The sequence below is a fragment of the Oncorhynchus tshawytscha genome, linkage group LG03 (genome assembly GCF_018296145.1).
Source record: "Oncorhynchus tshawytscha isolate Ot180627B linkage group LG03, Otsh_v2.0, whole genome shotgun sequence".
NCBI lineage: Eukaryota > Metazoa > Chordata > Actinopteri > Salmoniformes > Salmonidae > Oncorhynchus > Oncorhynchus tshawytscha.
Window position 1 is genome coordinate 28,495,927 of NC_056431.1, and position 17,396 is coordinate 28,513,322.

The window sequence follows — 17,396 nt, forward strand, 5'->3', positions numbered from 1 at the left end:
GAAGGACAGCTGTTTGAGGATCGGTCACTAAGCAGAGGCAAATAGCCTGTCATGGAATCAGTCGCGAACACCAAGTTTCTTGCTGCATTCTTGTGGCCTAAGTCATTGACAAAGTGGATTGCTGGATGCTATAGCCTGCACATTGAGCCATGCGTATTTACATGCATAATTAGTCGTATGCATAAACACACCAAGCTCATCCAGCATCCCACTCCACACGTTTCAAATGTAACTCCTCAACAGTGAAAGAGTGCCCTCTCCAGGACACAACTGTGAAGGTCCTTATTCTTATGGTGTAGAAGAGGGACTTGGTACAGGCATAGGCAATGCACTTTATAGAGCATGCTACACAGAGGTGTGTGTGTGTAGGTGTGTGTGTGTGTGAGAGAGCAACATTCCTCTGTACTGTAGATGCACAGTATTATCACAGTCCTGGAAGTGATTCATCTGATTTTCAGCTCTCTCCTTTTGTTTGAGCTCTCTTGGCCCTGTGGTGAATGACTAGAAAAGGGGTAGGGATGTGAATGTGGTCTTATCTGACTTGGCTGTCTTATCCACAGGTATGGAATGGATTGTCTTATCCAGTTTGAGGACTTTGCCAATACCAATGCCTTCCGTCTGCTGAGCAAGTACCGCGACCAGTACTGCACGTTCAACGATGACATCCAAGGTACACGTATACTTCAATTGCAAAATTCCAATGTCAATTGCACAGAGACTCGATAACGTGCTCACAAGAACCCACCCACGCACGACGCACACACACACACACACACCACATGCACTCAAACTCCCTCTCTATCAGTCATCCTCCTTTTTTTTCTATTTCCACTTTCTCTTCCTCCCTTCCTATATCCCTTTTCCTTCTCCAACGCACGCAAGCGCACACACGCACATCCATCCGCCCATTCATCCAATCAATCAGTTTAAATCAGATAGCTTGTTCATGGAGCACTAATTCAAATCTCAAACAAACACACCGAGCCCCTGATCCCTCTCTCTGACGGCTCTCTCTGACGGCTCTCTCTCTCTGACCCCTCTCTGATCGCTCTCTCTCTGATCGCTCTCTCTCTGACCCCTTGATAGAGTCCTGTGGAAAACAACAGTAATGTAACAGTAAGTCCAGAGACTCCAGACTCGGGTTGTGTCGCAAATGGCACCGCTATTCCCTCTGTAGTGGACTACTTTTGACCAGAGCGTTATGGGCCCTGTGCGCACTGTACAGGGAACAGTGGGACACGGACCAACTTTTTACATCCGCTCTGTTAATGAGACCACAGTATCAGTCACACCGTGTCTGAGGAGCCATTAGTTTGTCTGTCAAATAAAACTACATTCCCCAGAAATTAGCCCTGGTAGCCGTTGTGATTTCTGCAGGCTAATCTAAACCATATTTTCTCTCTAATTCTCTGTCTCGGTAAATCTGCTTGCTATTACTGCAGACAACGTAAAGAGCACTTTTGCTGTACAAGCCCTATGATGTACTGAGGAGATTGTGTTACGGTGCGGCTCTGTAATATGTCTCATCTTTTATTTTGTCTGTTTTCTGTCTTTTATACTCTCACTCTCTCTCTGCGATAGTAACTCACTTGAGGAAATCTCATACTTGCAGGGCTAAATCATATATGTCACTCCCCCCCAGGTACCGCTGCAGTGGCGGTGGCCGGCCTACTCGCTGCCCTTCGTGTCACCAAGAGCAAGATGTCAGACCATACCATTGTATTCCAGGGTGCAGGGGAGGTGGGTGCAGAACTCTTGTCAATGGGCAAATTCACTCCTGGTTTATTCTCTGCTCAGAAACACGGCAGACTGATTGCCCCTAATGACAGAATCAGAAATAAGCGCAAACCAATGCTTCAAATTCCCATTCCCAATCACTGAGCTTTTTATTGAGGTCTAGTAGACCTCTAGGCTGTGGCTCAACAGACCCTGTCTCTAATAAACAGGAGAACATGGCCATAAAATTGTGATTAGCTCAACATAATTTGTAATGGGGAGACATTTAGAATGTCTTTTAGTCTCTGGGGCTCTTGGCCTGACTGTGAACTATAGTACCCCCCATCTTCTTTAAAATGCCAAGTTTCATGTGTTTTCCATGTTGATGCATGACCACTTTGTATTGAAAGGGAAGTAGATGGTAATGTGTAGAATTTGAGGCCATTTTACAGTAAATGGTTATTGTGCTGAGAACAGAAGAAAATGACTTGTTGAGCCTTTCAAGCTATTCACTGACCTGCATTGAATTAAATCCCAAAATAAAAGGTGTGCATTAATATAACGAGTCAAGATTATATTAAGTCTGAATAATAACTGGGTAAATTGTCTGCAGGTTTAGGGGTGAAAGCTAGGGACTTATTCCTTGTTTGATCAGGGAAGTGAATGGTGGGGCACAGAGGCATTCCTATCACATCTGCCTTCTCTATCCCTCTTGTCCCCAGGCCGCGATGGGGATAGCTGACCTCATCACGATGGCGATGGAGAAGGAGGGACTCCCAAAAGACGAGGCTCTGAGGAAGATCTGGATGGTTGACTCCAAGGGCCTCATCGTCAAGGTGATACAAGTACCTCTGCTCTGCCACTCGGCCAGGGTCACTCAGCCCCTGTAGAGTAGACACAGCTCTGTCTGGAGTCCCCGCTGTCCGGACCTATAGACATGCATATATTCATGATGTATGAATAGATTTGTCACCAACTCTGTAGACCAGCATTGAGTCAACACTGCCCTCTAGTGACCAGAACACATAGCACTTGACTCCACTGAAACCCCATCAAGCTTATTTCCCTTAAGTGGGTTAGGGTTGAGCAGTTCAGAATCTTTGGCTCTTGGAGATAGTCTTTGTGTTTTTGTGCCTGTGTTTGAATGCCTTCATGTATTCATTTCAGAGATCCTCAAAGAGAGCACGGCAGCTGCCAGTTGGCATGTGTAGAAACAAGCTTTATCACAATCTGTCTTTCAACTATCTCTCTTCCACTCTCAGGGCAGAGACCACCTGACCCATGAGAAGGAGAGGTTTGCCCACGAGCACGAGCAGATGAGGAACCTGGTAGATGTGGTGCATGAACTCAAACCCACAGCCATCATAGGTAATACACCAATCAGCTCACTGGGGGAGGGGGGGGGTCAATTGGATTTTCATATAACCTTTATTTATGTAGATTATAATTCCATACAATCCAGTAAATCACTGAGATTTAATTGAAATTCCAATTACCCAATATCTCTCCAGGTGGATAGAGCTGGTTTATACAACTCCTGGGTTAGAGTTTGTAGTCTGCATGGTTAATGTGTTCTCTCGTGGGTCTTGTTCATTAGGATACACCACAGCAAAACATTTTGCAACGGCAAATGAAAGTGAGCATTTTGTATTGGGTTTAAGTTCAGGTAGTCCCACCCTGTTTCAGTCCGTTTTCTTCCGTTTGGTGCCTAATGAATATGATCCTGCTCTCTAGGTGTGGCGGCCATCTCTGGAGCTTTCACGGAGGAAATCATTCGGGATATGGCCTCGTTTAATGAGAGGCCAATCATCTTCGCCCTTAGCAACCCCACCAGCAAGGCAGAGTGCACTGCCGAGCAGTGCTACACCATCACAGAGGTACTGGAGGGGGTCTGAAGTGTGCTGTTGCAAATGTCTTCAAATGTCTGTGTACTTCAACACTCAAACAGCACTGTGCTTGAACAGTATGTGTACAGAAGTTAATATAAGTGAATGTATTGTGTTTACTGGTTAATTTGGTGGCTGAGACTGCGTGACCGAATCAAACCAATGAGTTCCTGTCCCGCCCACCTGGGCGCCTCCTCCCCAGAGCTAAACAAAGGAATCACATTCTGCCCAAGTGTTACTTGGTTTACTTCCTCATATTTCTGAATGGCTGAAATGAAAAACCCAGCGGCGATTTAAACGAACGTTAAAAAATATAGATATTTTCTAGGTTCATTTAGGATGTAGGCTTACAACCCTCTGTCTGTTGTAACTTATGATATTGCAGTAGAATAAACATAAGCAGGACACAGTCTAAGACAGTCTGCATTTTAACCCCAAAACTGTTATTTCGCTTTTCATTGATCAACACCACGCAATTTGATTGACAGCATGATTGAAACTTGCCAGTGTTCAACCTCTGGGCAGCCGGACGTCCTGTGTTTTCGCCAGAGTAGCCTGTAATCCCACAGATGGTACAGAAGGTTCAGCTGTTTAGAGATCGGGAAGAGGCGTCCAGAGAATTCGGCCATGCAACCACTCCATGAATTGATAAAGAGCACATATTTTACTTATGTTAGAGGAATTAAATTCCTTTATGTTTTATTTAACCAATTCAATTAAACACTCTGCCCACTCCTAAGAATTTGTAAGACCCTTATTTGCATAAAATGGACAGAGACCAGTCTCAAAATCAATCAGTAGCGTTTATTCTCGAGAGTACTGAACACGATTCAATTTACCACAGGTTATAAACTGAAAATGACGTCATTAGTTTTCGAACTGTCCCGTCTCTTCTCCACTTCAGTACAATGGCAGTATAGTTCTCAAGCCTTCCCACATAGCTTCTGGCCAATTTAGATCATTTATGACCGAGCCAAGGTCTCCCTGTGTAGATAAGCATTCTAGCCAGTCTGACGATAAGATCATTCATTTCTACTAAGGAACAGACAGTCATTGTTCTAATTCTTGATTATAATTACACACATTATATTCAGTACGAGGATTAAAAGAAAATTCATACATGTACAGTAACATAATAGTATTCTGATTATTCAGTCCTCATTGAAATGTATACATAATTAGTCATTATTGATAATACATCCCTTAACAACTTACTACAATGACCCTGGGGGAAAGTTCATTTAGAGAGGTGAGGGGTACAGTATATGCACAGTATAATATATTTTCCCCGTGTTGACACCCTTGACACTTGTGTTTGGTCCAGGGGCGGGGCATCTTTGCCAGTGGCAGTCCATTTGACCCCGTGACCCTCCCTGATGGGCGGACGTTCTTCCCTGGCCAGGGCAACAATGCATACGTGTTCCCTGGAGTCGGCCTGGGCGTCACCGCCTGTGCAATCCGACACGTCACCGATGAGATCTTCCTCATCACCGCAGAGGTAACACACATATACATACATACATACATACATGCATACATACATACATACATACATACATACATACATACATACATACATACATACATACATACATACATACATACATACATACATACATACATACATGCAAATGTATCCATCCAATTATCATTTAATTTATTTTCAAATAGCTTGGTGACAGACATTCATTAAAATATCCTCTTAATACACACCCACACACAAACACCCTCCAACTCTCTTCTTCGCTCTTCTTCAACTGACTCTCTCTCTCTGCATATTCCTCCCTATATCTGGCCTTTTGTCTCTTTTACAACACTCTCTCTTCCTTTCTCTCTATCACTTCCTATTCAACTCCCTCTCTATCTCTCTCCTTTTGTATCTCTCTTCTTCTCCTTCTCTCTCCATGTCTTTTCTCCAATTCAATATCTCTCTCTTTCTGCCTCTGTATCTCTTTCTGTATTTTTTTTACACTCAATCTCGTTATAATTCTTCCCCATATCTCTACCCTCCTTCTTCCCTCTTCATCTTCACTCCTTTCTGGAGACCCTACATGAAAACTACTACAGTTTACTATAGAATACTACAGTACTCACTTTAGAAATCTATAGTAAACCTATAGTATACTGTAGAATACCAGAGTAAACACTACACTATTATCCGCAAAACAAACACTGTAGTAAATGCTACAGAAATGTCTGCAAAAACACAGCCCGCAGAAACACTACACTTCTTAACTATAGTTAATTCTACAGTATCGAATGTGCATATACCTTGCCCATTCCCCTCCCCCATATCGCAATTTGTGCCACCCAGGAGTGAGAATCCTACATGGCAGGTACAGTATATACCTCAATTATAAAGAAAAGAGCAGAATCTCAGAACTATCCGTTCAGACCCCAGTCCTACCCCCTTACCCAGTCCTACCCCCTTACCCAGTCCTACACCCTTACCCAGTCCTACCCCCTTACCCAGTCCTACCCCCTTACCCAGTCCTACCCCCTTACCCAGTCCTACCCCCTTACCCAGTCCTACCTCCTTACCCAGTCCTACCTCCTTACCCAGTCCTACCCCCTTACCCAGTCCTACCCCCTTACCCAGTCCTACCCCCTTACCCAGTCCTACCCCCTTACCCAGTCCTACCCCCTTACCCAGTCCTACCTCCTTACCCAGTCCTACCTCCTTACCCAGTCCTACCTCCTTACCCAGTCCTACCTCCTTACCCAGTCCTACCTCCTTACCCAGGCCTACCCCCTTACCCAGGCCTACCCCCTTACCCAGGCCTACCCCCTTACCCAGTCCTAACCCCCTTACCCAGTCCTAACCCCTTACCCAGTCCTAACCCCTTACCCAGTCCTAACCCCTTACCCAGTCCTAACCCCTTACCCAGTCCTAACCCCCTTACCCAGTCCTAACCCCTTACCCAGGCCTACCCCCTTACCCAGTCCTAACCCCTTACCCAGTCCTAACCCCTTACCCAGTCCTAACCCCTTACCCAGTCCTAAACCCCTTACAGGTTATGTACAACCTACTGGAGAAACTTACATTTCTCCAGTAGGTTTCCTGAAGGAGAAAGACTCCACTTTGATGTCAAGGATAATAAAATTAAAACACTATAGTAAATACTACAGTAATGTCCACAAAAACACTACATGCATTACTGTTGTATATAATAGTTACTTTACTACAGTATTTATATTATAGTTAACTGTAAATACTACAGTAATCACTGTAGTATTTTTGCAGACTTTAGTCTGCAAAAACACTACAGTAAAACCCAGTCTGTGCTTACAGATCATTAAGGAAATCCCTTAAACACGTCCTCATGTCTGTCCCCAACTCAGTGTCACGGAAAATATAATAATATCCCTGTAAGCCCAGTTAATAAACCGTCAGAAAAAATGGCAAAACTGATAACCTCTCATAGGCTGTTCTTTGTGCGAATGCCAATCAGCTCGCTTTGCTCTCTGCTGCCTGGCTCTGCAGACATGGGAGACGATTAAAACTTCACAGGGACGCATAAGTGGGGGTGCAGTACTGAATGACAATTTCATATTTTATTTGATACTGTCATCGTGTGCCTCAGGCATATAAGAGCCACACTTAGCCTGCCAATTAGTGTAGACTGAGGATAGAGGACAGTTGCGCAACAGAAGGAGGGAGAGGGTGGGATTAATGTCAAGTCTTAGCCACCTTATCTACACTGATTGCCACCCGTTATACCCTCCTGCCCACCTAGCCAGTATATCATGTAGAACATCTAATCAAATGTAACTTTATTTAAAATGCATTCCAATGTCTCAATACTCTTTACAGTAAAATGTGTGTATGTGTTGAGGTATGCCGAATATCTGTTTGACTGTGTGTGGATAACTCATCCATTTGGTTGCTCTCTGACAGACCATTGCCGACCTGGTGACGGAGAAGGATCTGTCGGAGGGAAGACTGTACCCTCCCCTGAACACCATCAGAGATGTCTCTCTCAAGCTGGCTGTAAAAGTGAGAGCACACTCAGACACACACATCTGCACACACACACAAACATGTCCTTAGTTCTTCATGCTTCCATACCCTCAATAGGTCTTCACACTTACACTGAGTAGACCAAACATTAGGAACACCTTCCTAATATTGAGTTGTCTTGCCCATTCCCCCTCTGAATGGCACGCATACACAATCCATGTCTCGGTTGTCTTAAAATTCCTTCTTTAACCTGTCTCATCCCCTTCATCTACACGGATTGATTGAAGTGGATTTGACAAGTGACGTCAATAAGGGATCATAGCCTTCACCTGGATTCACCTGGCCAGTCGATGTCATGGAGAGAGCAGGTTTTCTTAACGTGTTGTATACTACTCCGTCTATACCGTGTACACCTATGAACTATCGCGTTTGTGTGTCTTACAGATCGTGAAGTTTGCCTACGAGCACAAGATGGCGACGCTGTACCCGGAGCCTGAGGATAAGGAGGCTTTTGTGCGCTCCCTCATCTACAGCACCGACTATGACGAGTTTGCTGTGGACTCTTACCACTGGCCCAAGGACGCCATGACCATCCAGTCATGCAAACTGTGACGTGGCGGAGAGACTGAGGGCGAGGGACGCGGGGCACAAAGGAGAAGTGACAGGAGACCAGGGTCCAGGAAGGGAGTGAAGGAGACGACAGAAGTGCAATATCATCAAGGCAATGGTGATTGTGGGTTAATAATGTAAAAGAGAAAATATCTTTATGAATGTGATAGCTATGAGCCAAAATAGACACGATGATCAAATAAAATGCTTTAAATGATTGTTTACTTCATATCTGCTGCCATTGTGTTTGTGTGGGTGTACAGTACTTTGAGAGGTTTCTTGGGGAGGTTTTGGGCATCGCCATTGTTTGCTCCCATGACCCTGTCATACTAAGAGGCAAAATACAATCTTCAAAGCTAACAGAAAATGTGTGTACAAAATGTATAACTCGGAGAAAGACTGTTGGCAGTGATGCACAGGATGAGAGGAGAGTGGGTTTTTGATGTCACATGTTCGATGTCTCCACTCAGCTGTCCAAAAGTAGCATGACTAACTCTTTCCCCATGGATATACTGCTAAGAGTCGGTCATCCATACACAAAGGCCGGGGTTATAGAGAAGTGTGTTGCCCTGCCAACAATTTGCCTGCCTATTAAAGGCTATATTCACAAGGTTCGTGGGCACCACATTCACTGTAGACTCTGCAGATGTTGGCTCAGGTGTGAATTAGAGTAAAACCGTGAAATGCAGAGTAAAACCGTGAAATGTCCTTCCCAATGACACATAAAATAAAATAATAATAATACAAAATAAAATAGTAACACGACGAATAAAATAAAATACACAAGAATGGTGCTATGTACAGGGAGTAGCAGTACCAGATCAGAGGTACGAGGTATTTGAGGGAGGTACTTTTGTATATGTAATGTACGTAAACACCCCTTAAAATTGATGGATTCAGCTATTTCATACACACCTATTGCTGACAGGTGTATAAAATTGAGCACACAGGCATGCAATCGACAAACATTTCAGTTAGTCAAATGTCTGCCCTGCTAGAGCTGCCCTGGTCAACTGTATGTGCTGTTATTGTGAAATGGTAACGTCTATGAGCTACAACGACTCAGCCACGAAGTGGTAGGCCACACAAGCTCAGTGCATAAAAATCGTTGGTTGCAACACTCACTACCTAGTTCCAAATAGCTTCTGGAAGCGATGTCAGCACAATAACTGTTCGTCGGGAGCGTCATGAAATGGGTTTCCAAGACTGAGCAGCCGCACACAAGGTCACCATGTGCAATGCCAAATGTCGGTTGGAGTGGCGTAAAGCTCACCGCCATTGGACTCTGGAGCAGTGAAAATGCATTCTCTGGAGTGATGAATCACTCTTCACCATCTGGAAGTCTGATGGACGAATCTGGGTTTGGCATATGCCCGGAGAACGCTACCTGCCCCAATGTATAGGGCAAACTGTAAAGTTTGGTGGATGAGTAATAATGGTCTGGGGCTGTTTTCCATGGTTCGGGCTAGGCCCCTTAGTTCCAGTGAAGGGAAATCTTAACTCTACAGCATACAATGACATTCTAGATGGTTTTGTGCTTTCAACTTTGTGGAAAAAGTTTGGGAAAGGCTCTTTCCTTTTCACATGACAATGCCCATGTGCACAAAGCGAGGTCCATCGAGAAATAGCTTGTCGAGATATGTGTGGAAGAACTTGACTGGCCTGCACATGGCCCTGACCTCAACCCCATCGAACACCTTTGGGATAAATTGGAACACTGACTGCGTAACCAGGCCTAATTGCCCAAAGTCCCCGCAGTAATGTTCCAACATCTAGTTGAAATCTTTCCCAGAAGAGTGGAAGTTATTATAGCAGCAAAGGGGGGACCAACTTTATATTAATGCCCATCATTTTGGAATGAGATGTTCAAAGAGCAGGTGTCCACATACTTTTGGTAATGTATGGGAGGCAGATAGCCTAGTGGTTAGAGCGTTGGGCAAGTAACCAAAAGGTTACTGGATCGAATCCCTGAACTGACAAGGTAAAAATCTGTCGTTCTGCCCCTGAACAAGGCAGTTAACCCACTGTTCCCTGGTAGGCCATTGTAAATAAGAATTTGTTCTTAACTGACTTGCCTAGTTGAATAAATAGAAAAAAAATAGTTTAATAAATACAAAACAATGTACATGAAGGCAGGGTAAAGTGACTAGGCATCATAATATATAAAATACAAATAAAAGAAATTAACCGTTTTGGCAGCAAATGATGTGTGAAAGTGTGTTTGTTGTGCCTGTATGTGTGGGGGTGTCAATGGAGTGTGTGTACTGTATTTATAGTCTAGTGAGTGAGCACAGGGTCAGTGCAGATAGTTCAAGCAACCATTAATTGACTATTTAGCAGTGTTATGGCTATTTAGCAGTCTTATGGCTTGGGGGTAGAAGCTGTCTCGGAGCCTGTTGATACGAGAGCTGATGTAAACGGTGTGTACAATACCTTTCTCTGACCTTTCTCTGACACCGCCTGGTATAGAGGTGATGCAGTCAGTCAAGATGCTTTCAAATGGTGCAGCTATGCAACATTTTGAGGATCCGAGGGCCCATGCCAAATCTTTTCTGCTTTCTGAGAGGGATGAGGTGTTGCCGTGCCCTCTTCACGACAGTGCAGGTGTGTGTGGACCATGTTAAGTCCTTAGTAATGTGGACGCCAAGGAACTTTTAGCTCCCGACCCTCTTCACTATAGACCTGTGGATTGGGTCTCTCCCCTCTTTCTCCTATAGTCCACGATCAGGTCCTTAGTTTTACTGATGTTGAGGGAGAGGTTGTTGTCCTGGCACCACACTGCTAAGCTTCTGACTTCCTCCCTGTAGGCTGTCTCATTGCCGTCGGTGATCAGGTCTACCACTGTTGTGTTGTAAGGCAGTCGTGCGATGCCAGGCAGTCGTGGGTGAACAGCAAGTACAGGAGGGGACTAAGTGCACACCCCTGACAGACCCCCGTGTTGAGGGTCAGGGTGGCGGAGGTGTTGTTGCCTACCCTCACCACCTGGGGCCGACCCATCAGGAAGTCCAGGATCCAGTTGCAGAGGGAGGTGTTCAATCTCAGGCTCTCTAGCTTGGAGTGGATGCTTTGAGAACATGCCTTGGTATTCCGTCTGTGATTGTTAACTTGTTTTAAACATTTAATCTCACATCGGCCATGAAGAGTGAAATCACACCGTCATCTGGAAAAACAAGGGCTTTCACACAGGTGTTCTGCATCAATGGGCATCTCACGGCTGGCTTTCCCTTTTGTAATCTGTTATTGTCTGCATGCGCTGCCGCATACGACGAGCATCCTTTTTGGTTCTGGGTAGAACCCTTTGCAGAGGGTTCTTCAAAGAACCCCCCTGTAAATGGTTCTATCTAGGACCCTCTATGAAGGGTTCTTCCAAGAACCTGGGGCAGCAGGGTAGCCTAGTGGTTAGAACTTGCAACCCCAAGGTTGCAAGTTCAAATCCACCAGCTGACAAGGTACGAATCTGCAGTTCTGCCCCTGAACAAGGCACTGTTCCTTGGCTGTCATTGAAAATAAGAATTTCTTCTTAATTGACTTGCCTAAAGGTAAAATAGAGTGCTCTTCCAAGAACTCGCTATGAACAGATCCATTAGCCTTTAAAATAGAATGATTTATGACAATACATTGCATATATAAGGCCTTTCTTTGAGTGCCGAGTTATATCCTAACACAGGGGTGTTAGGAATCTCCTGGTTTACAGGCCACATCAGGCCTGCAAGTCACAATATGCTGGCTTGCAAAGTGATGTGTAATTCCTATTGGAATCCAGCTAGAGTTAGGGTATCCAACAAGAAGAATTGTTAATCACCTGCAACCTGCATTCAGAATGATTGCCAGGGAAGTGAAGATTGATTAGTTTAGAAATCGATATCTTATTTATCTTCCTGTTGCATGAAATGTATCAACCAATCAATGCAAAAACAACTGATATAACAGTAAAACAAACAATTCTGAAAATATCCCTGCACTAGAGCATGCTGGAATATATGATATGATTCTTTGTAGAAGCCGTTTTGCCTTCCAAAGAATTATCAAAGATCCCTTTCTTCCAAAAACGGTTCTAAGGATGTTAAAGGTTATATAACCCTTTGCCTTACAAAGAACCCTTGTCTTCCAAAAGGGATCTTCTGATCAAAACAGTTCTTGGTAGAAGCTTATCCCTCCGCAAAGAACCCCTTTGGAACCCTTTTTTTCCTGAGTGTATCGTCCTTTTGCGTGTTTGATGTCTCATTGGTGGTCGACGCATCCATGTCCGTGTCCTGTTCCGTGTAAGGGGTATCTATAGCCTTTAGTCTAGGTGGATATTGTCTGTTATCTATGGTTTTTGGTTTGGATATGTTCGTATAGTCACTGTGGGGACGAAATCATCTATGCACTTATTGATGAAGCCTGTGACTGTTGTGGTAAACTCCTCAATGGTATAGGATGTATCTCAGAACGTAGCGAAACAGTCTTGTAGCCTCACATCTGCTTCATCCGACCACTTCCGCATTGAGCGCATCACTGGTACTTCCTGTTTGAGCCTTTGTTTGTAAACAGGAAGCACGAGATTGGAGTCATGGTCAGATTTGCCAAAGGGAGGACGAGGGAGGGCCTTGTATGTGTTTCTGTGGGTAGAATAAAAGTGGTCTAGAGTTTTAACGCCCCTAGTATTGGTAAAAGTGAGGTAGGACGGTTTTATGCCTCTCCGCATTAGTCTCCACCCACCAGAAACACTCCCTCTGGGGGAGCGGTTTCTTGTTTGTTTACGTTCCCATACAGTTCGTTGAATGTCAGAATGGATGTAGACAGAGTGATAATTATGGTCTCTCTTGGTATATAAAAGGCTCAGCAGCTTAATATTATGGATTCTATATTAGGTGTGCAAACAACAAGGATTGAGTCCCGACCATACTCACAGTATTAGTGTCTGTCAGAGTATGTGAGTGGAGTTGAGGGGTCAGAAATCCCGCTTATTGCTCATGGAGTGGTGCTCAAGCTCAGGTGCTCCATGTCCTTTCCAACCACCGCTAAAATCTGCTCCTTGCTCACAGAAAAAAACTCTCCAAATACACTCCATTCATTAAAATCACAATTTAACCAACACCAGTCAATTTGTGTGACTACCTGGATCTACTATTTGGTTTTGAAGTATTGAAACCAAACCATATGTTTTGAATGAAAAGTATTATAATAAACACGAAAACATTTCAAATAGGCTACATGTCATATTAAACTGCATATAAACACTCTAAATAGGTCAGGAGCCAGAAAGGGAGCCTAAAAAGGAATGGAAGTAAATTATTTAGGCTATATTATTTAAATTATTTCAAGGCTATAGCCTATAAAGAAATATATTGTGGAGCTTTAATGAATGTGACACGCTAGGCTTGTAGGGAGTCAGGGATATTAAGCGCTCAGCATTTACACAACATTTTGTTGTATTAAATCATCATAGTGTATAATTGTGCATATTAGCTGTGACTTACTTAGAATTAAATACAAATTAAATGAACAATGCCTCATTGCCTTTGAATTCATTTTTAGAAACACCCGTTTGGCCAGAGTCTGTTGCTTCAGGCTCATGTCATGGTGCCTGGAGAGCAGGCCAGCAGCGTAGAATATCCTCTCCATGCTTGCAGAGCCACTGGGTATGTTGAACACCCTTTTGGCCGCTCTTGCCAGGCTGGACAGGGATGCAGAGTGTTTTTTATTTTAGGTAGGCCTAAAGGTTTTTAGGCAAAATAACCCAACCAGGCCTCCCAAGTGGCGCAGCGGTCTAAGGCACTGCATCGCTGTGCTAGCTGTGTCATTACAGATCCTGGTTCGGGCCCAGGCTGTGTCGTAGCCGCCGCGACCAGGAGACCCATGAGACCGCGCACATTTAGTCCAGTGTCGTCCAGTTTAGGAGAGGGTTTGGCCGGCCGGGATGTCAATGTCCCATCGCGCTCTAGCGACTGCTGTGGCGGGCCGGGTGCATGCGTGCTGACTCGGTTGCCGGTGTGTACGGTGTTTCCTCCGACACACTGATGCGGCTGGCTTCTGGGTTAAGTGAGCATTGTGTCAAAGAAGCAATGCGGCTTGGCGGGATCGTGTTTCGGGAAGACCCACGGCTCTTGACCTTTGCCTCTCCCGAGTTTGTACGGGAGTTGCAGAGATGGGACAAGACTGTAACTACCAATTGGATACCACGAAAAAGGGGTAAAACATTTTTTATAACAAAATAAATAACTCAACCAAACGGTAAGCTGCTTGAAATAATAAATATGTCAGGTCTATTGGGCCAAAATCAATTATGGCCTATTGTATAGACAACAGACCAACAATGAAGTAAACTTTTAAGAGATCAGATTTTTTGTTTATAAATACTTTGCTGCGATGACTTAATTAGATAACCACCTCATTCCTTTCTTTTAAGCATGTGCATGTAGCAAGTACACCATCATGCTTTCAGGATTTGTGTCTTTTCAGATTCCACAATGATTCTTTATTTGTGGACATTACATCACCGCACTCCCTCTCTTGCTGTTGGTCCTCATCTTTGTAAGTCACCTTGTTTTTTTCAGTTTCTTTATGAAAATATTTAGCGAACTCCATGACATTAGCTAAAGCAAGGGCCTAAAGCAACCCACAAGCAGACTACAAATGCATGCTGGGCCGGGTATGCCCCGAGTTTGTGAAGTGAGTGCTACTGGAGCGCTATTGGTGCTAAATTGGACACTCCAGCCTTTGGGAATCTCTCTCCACTCTCCAGTCAAATTGGGCAGGCTCCTCGCTCCACTCCAGCGCCGCTCCACTCACATACTCTGGTCTGTCATATTGTTTGATAGATTCTTAAAATCCTTAGTCTATCCACTCTCTCGAGAAGAACTGTATTGTTTGTTTTGAGTCTACAGTAGGTCTTCCAGACTGATTGTAATTCCACCTAATGACTCCTTGAGAGAATTGACTGAGACATTATTTGTCCTGGTTATTTATTTGAGAAGTTCAGGAAGTAAAGTAAAAAATGTTGATTGTAATGTTCTCTTTTGAAGACAGAGTAACCAATAAAAGCAAATAAAAATACTGACACTGACTTCAGCACAGTGAGAGCTACCCATGGACTGATGCTGCTAAGCAGTGACCTTTAGTTTCTGTCTGGGTATGAGAAGTGGTCAACCCCATAATACAGATCACTTGCTCAAACAGGTGGGCTGGGCAGGGCCATGTTTTTAGGCAGCAACAGACCTTAGAATGCCCGACCATAGCTACATAGCTCTATCACGTGTTGTAATATGTGACATGAGAGCTTAATGTATGGTTCCTTTATGAAAAAAGCTTGCAAAAGAAATGAGATCATCCGACCATACTGTAGCTATCACGACAATGCAATGTTGTTATGTGGGGACTTTTGACACGTCTGGTTCATTTATGATACCACTGTTGTTTTGTTTTTCGTCTTTTAACAACTAAGTGTAAGTGATGCTCTCTTTCCAATCCTTCAGACGATAAAGCAATTATTTATCCTCTTCATCCCCTTATCTTTATGCAAAGTGCTCCAGCAGTCAGCCCGCTGCCTCGAGTGAAGATAGGAATCTCTGCCTGCCTGGACTCTGATTCCCCCAAACACATGTGGGCTCAGTGGGGTGATAAGAGGAGTGTCAAAATGTGCTCTCTTCATGTTAGATCTCCGCCGATGTCTAATCGCTTTCCCACTTTTCTCAACTTTGCTGAAATCAGGAATGGAGCCAAGTTGTGCTTGGTGACTGCGCAAGGCAGTGTTAATAGGGATCAACAGGTATTTGAAAGAAATGAGAACACATGGACATTGTGATTCTACTCTTATGCTGCATCTTCAGTTATAAGTCATTTTTATTACCTTTATTTAACTGGGCAAGTCAGTTAAGAACAAATTCTTATTTACAATGACAGTCTACCCCGGCCAAACCTGGACGATGCTGGGCTGCCCTATGGGACCTTCAATCACAGCCGGTTGTGATACAGCCTGGATTTGAACCGGAGACTGTAGTGACGCCTCTTGCACTGAGGTGCAATGCCTTATACCGGTGCGCCACTCAGGAAATAGGCTCCATTTGTTCAGTCATAGGGGACAAATTAAACATACAGGTTCATGTAAATCCCTTGTGTTCTACTCTCTTCGAAAAAAATCCGTTCCTTGGCTGTCTCCATGATGTGGAAACAATGTTGATTGATTCAACCATTGCTTTTCTAACTAAATTGTACTACAATGTTTTGGCACAAAAAACTGTGGGTGTTGATTTTTCTTCTGAGTTACAACGTGTGTGTGTGTGCTGTAGATATCAATAATAAAATTGCACGCAACGTCCTCCTCCCTTGATAGTGGGTGTTACATTGGACATGACACTATTGTGTGTTATTGTGTAAGCATACCACGGGTTTTATTTCCATCCCATGACATGGCTCCGTCGTATTAATATTAAAGATGGCCACTGTGGTTTTCTAAGGGTTGCTGGTGTACAGTACGTGTTTAACATAAACAGTCTTCCGAACGTTATCTTCCAGAGGACAGTACACAGACATAGCTTTTAGTCCATTTGTGAATACATTTATGGTATACAGTGCCTTCAGAAAGTATTCATACCCCTTGACGTATTCCACATTGTTACAGCCTGAATTCAAAACATCTACAGACAATACCCCATAATGACAATGTGAAAACATGTTTTGCTAATGTCTTGAAAATGAAACAAACATCTAATTGACTTAAGTATTCACACGATCCAAAGTGTAATTAATAACTACACCATGCTCTAAGGGATATTTAGTGCCTGCTTTAAAAAATAGATTAAAAAAAAAACATCTCCCAATAGGTGCCCTTCTTTGCGAGGCATTGGAAAACCTGCCTGGTCTTTGTGGTTGAAATCCACTGCTCGGCTGATGGACCGTACAATTATCTATATGTGGGGTACAGAGATGAGGTAGTTGTTTTATTAATGTTAAACACTTATTGCACATGACCTTATGATGGGACCTGCTAAGCAAATGTTAACTCCTGAATCTAGTTAGACGTGCTATAACAAAAAGGGTTTGAATGCTTGACTAAAGACATTTCAACTTTCCATTATAGTTTGTAGAAATGTCTAAAAACAATTCACTTTATAATTATGGGGTTTATTGTGTGTAGACCAGGGACCAAAAAAATAATCTAAATGTAATACATTTCAAATTCAGCTCGTAACACGTGGAAAACGTTTAGGAGTGAATACTTCAAGGCACTGTACAACTCCGAC

The 17,396-nt window shown here is 43.7% G+C and overlaps 1 protein-coding gene across 2 annotated transcripts in view; it reads left to right on the top strand.

Moving 5' to 3' along the window:
- Window positions 1–8,401, top strand: part of me1 (malic enzyme 1, NADP(+)-dependent, cytosolic) — a 112,181-nt gene extending 103,780 nt beyond the window's left edge. For both annotated transcript variants that reach the window (XM_024399783.2, XM_024399793.2), the window contains exons 7-14: window positions 561–670; window positions 1,643–1,740; window positions 2,439–2,552; window positions 2,979–3,084; window positions 3,451–3,593; window positions 4,927–5,100; window positions 7,501–7,599; window positions 8,008–8,401. In XM_024399783.2, the coding sequence (XP_024255551.2) occupies window positions 561–670; window positions 1,643–1,740; window positions 2,439–2,552; window positions 2,979–3,084; window positions 3,451–3,593; window positions 4,927–5,100; window positions 7,501–7,599; window positions 8,008–8,175 (1,012 nt within the window). In that variant the 3' untranslated portion in view covers window positions 8,176–8,401. The remainder of the gene's footprint in view (window positions 1–560; window positions 671–1,642; window positions 1,741–2,438; window positions 2,553–2,978; window positions 3,085–3,450; window positions 3,594–4,926; window positions 5,101–7,500; window positions 7,600–8,007) is intronic.
- The last annotated feature ends 8,995 nt before the right edge of the window (window positions 8,402–17,396 follow it).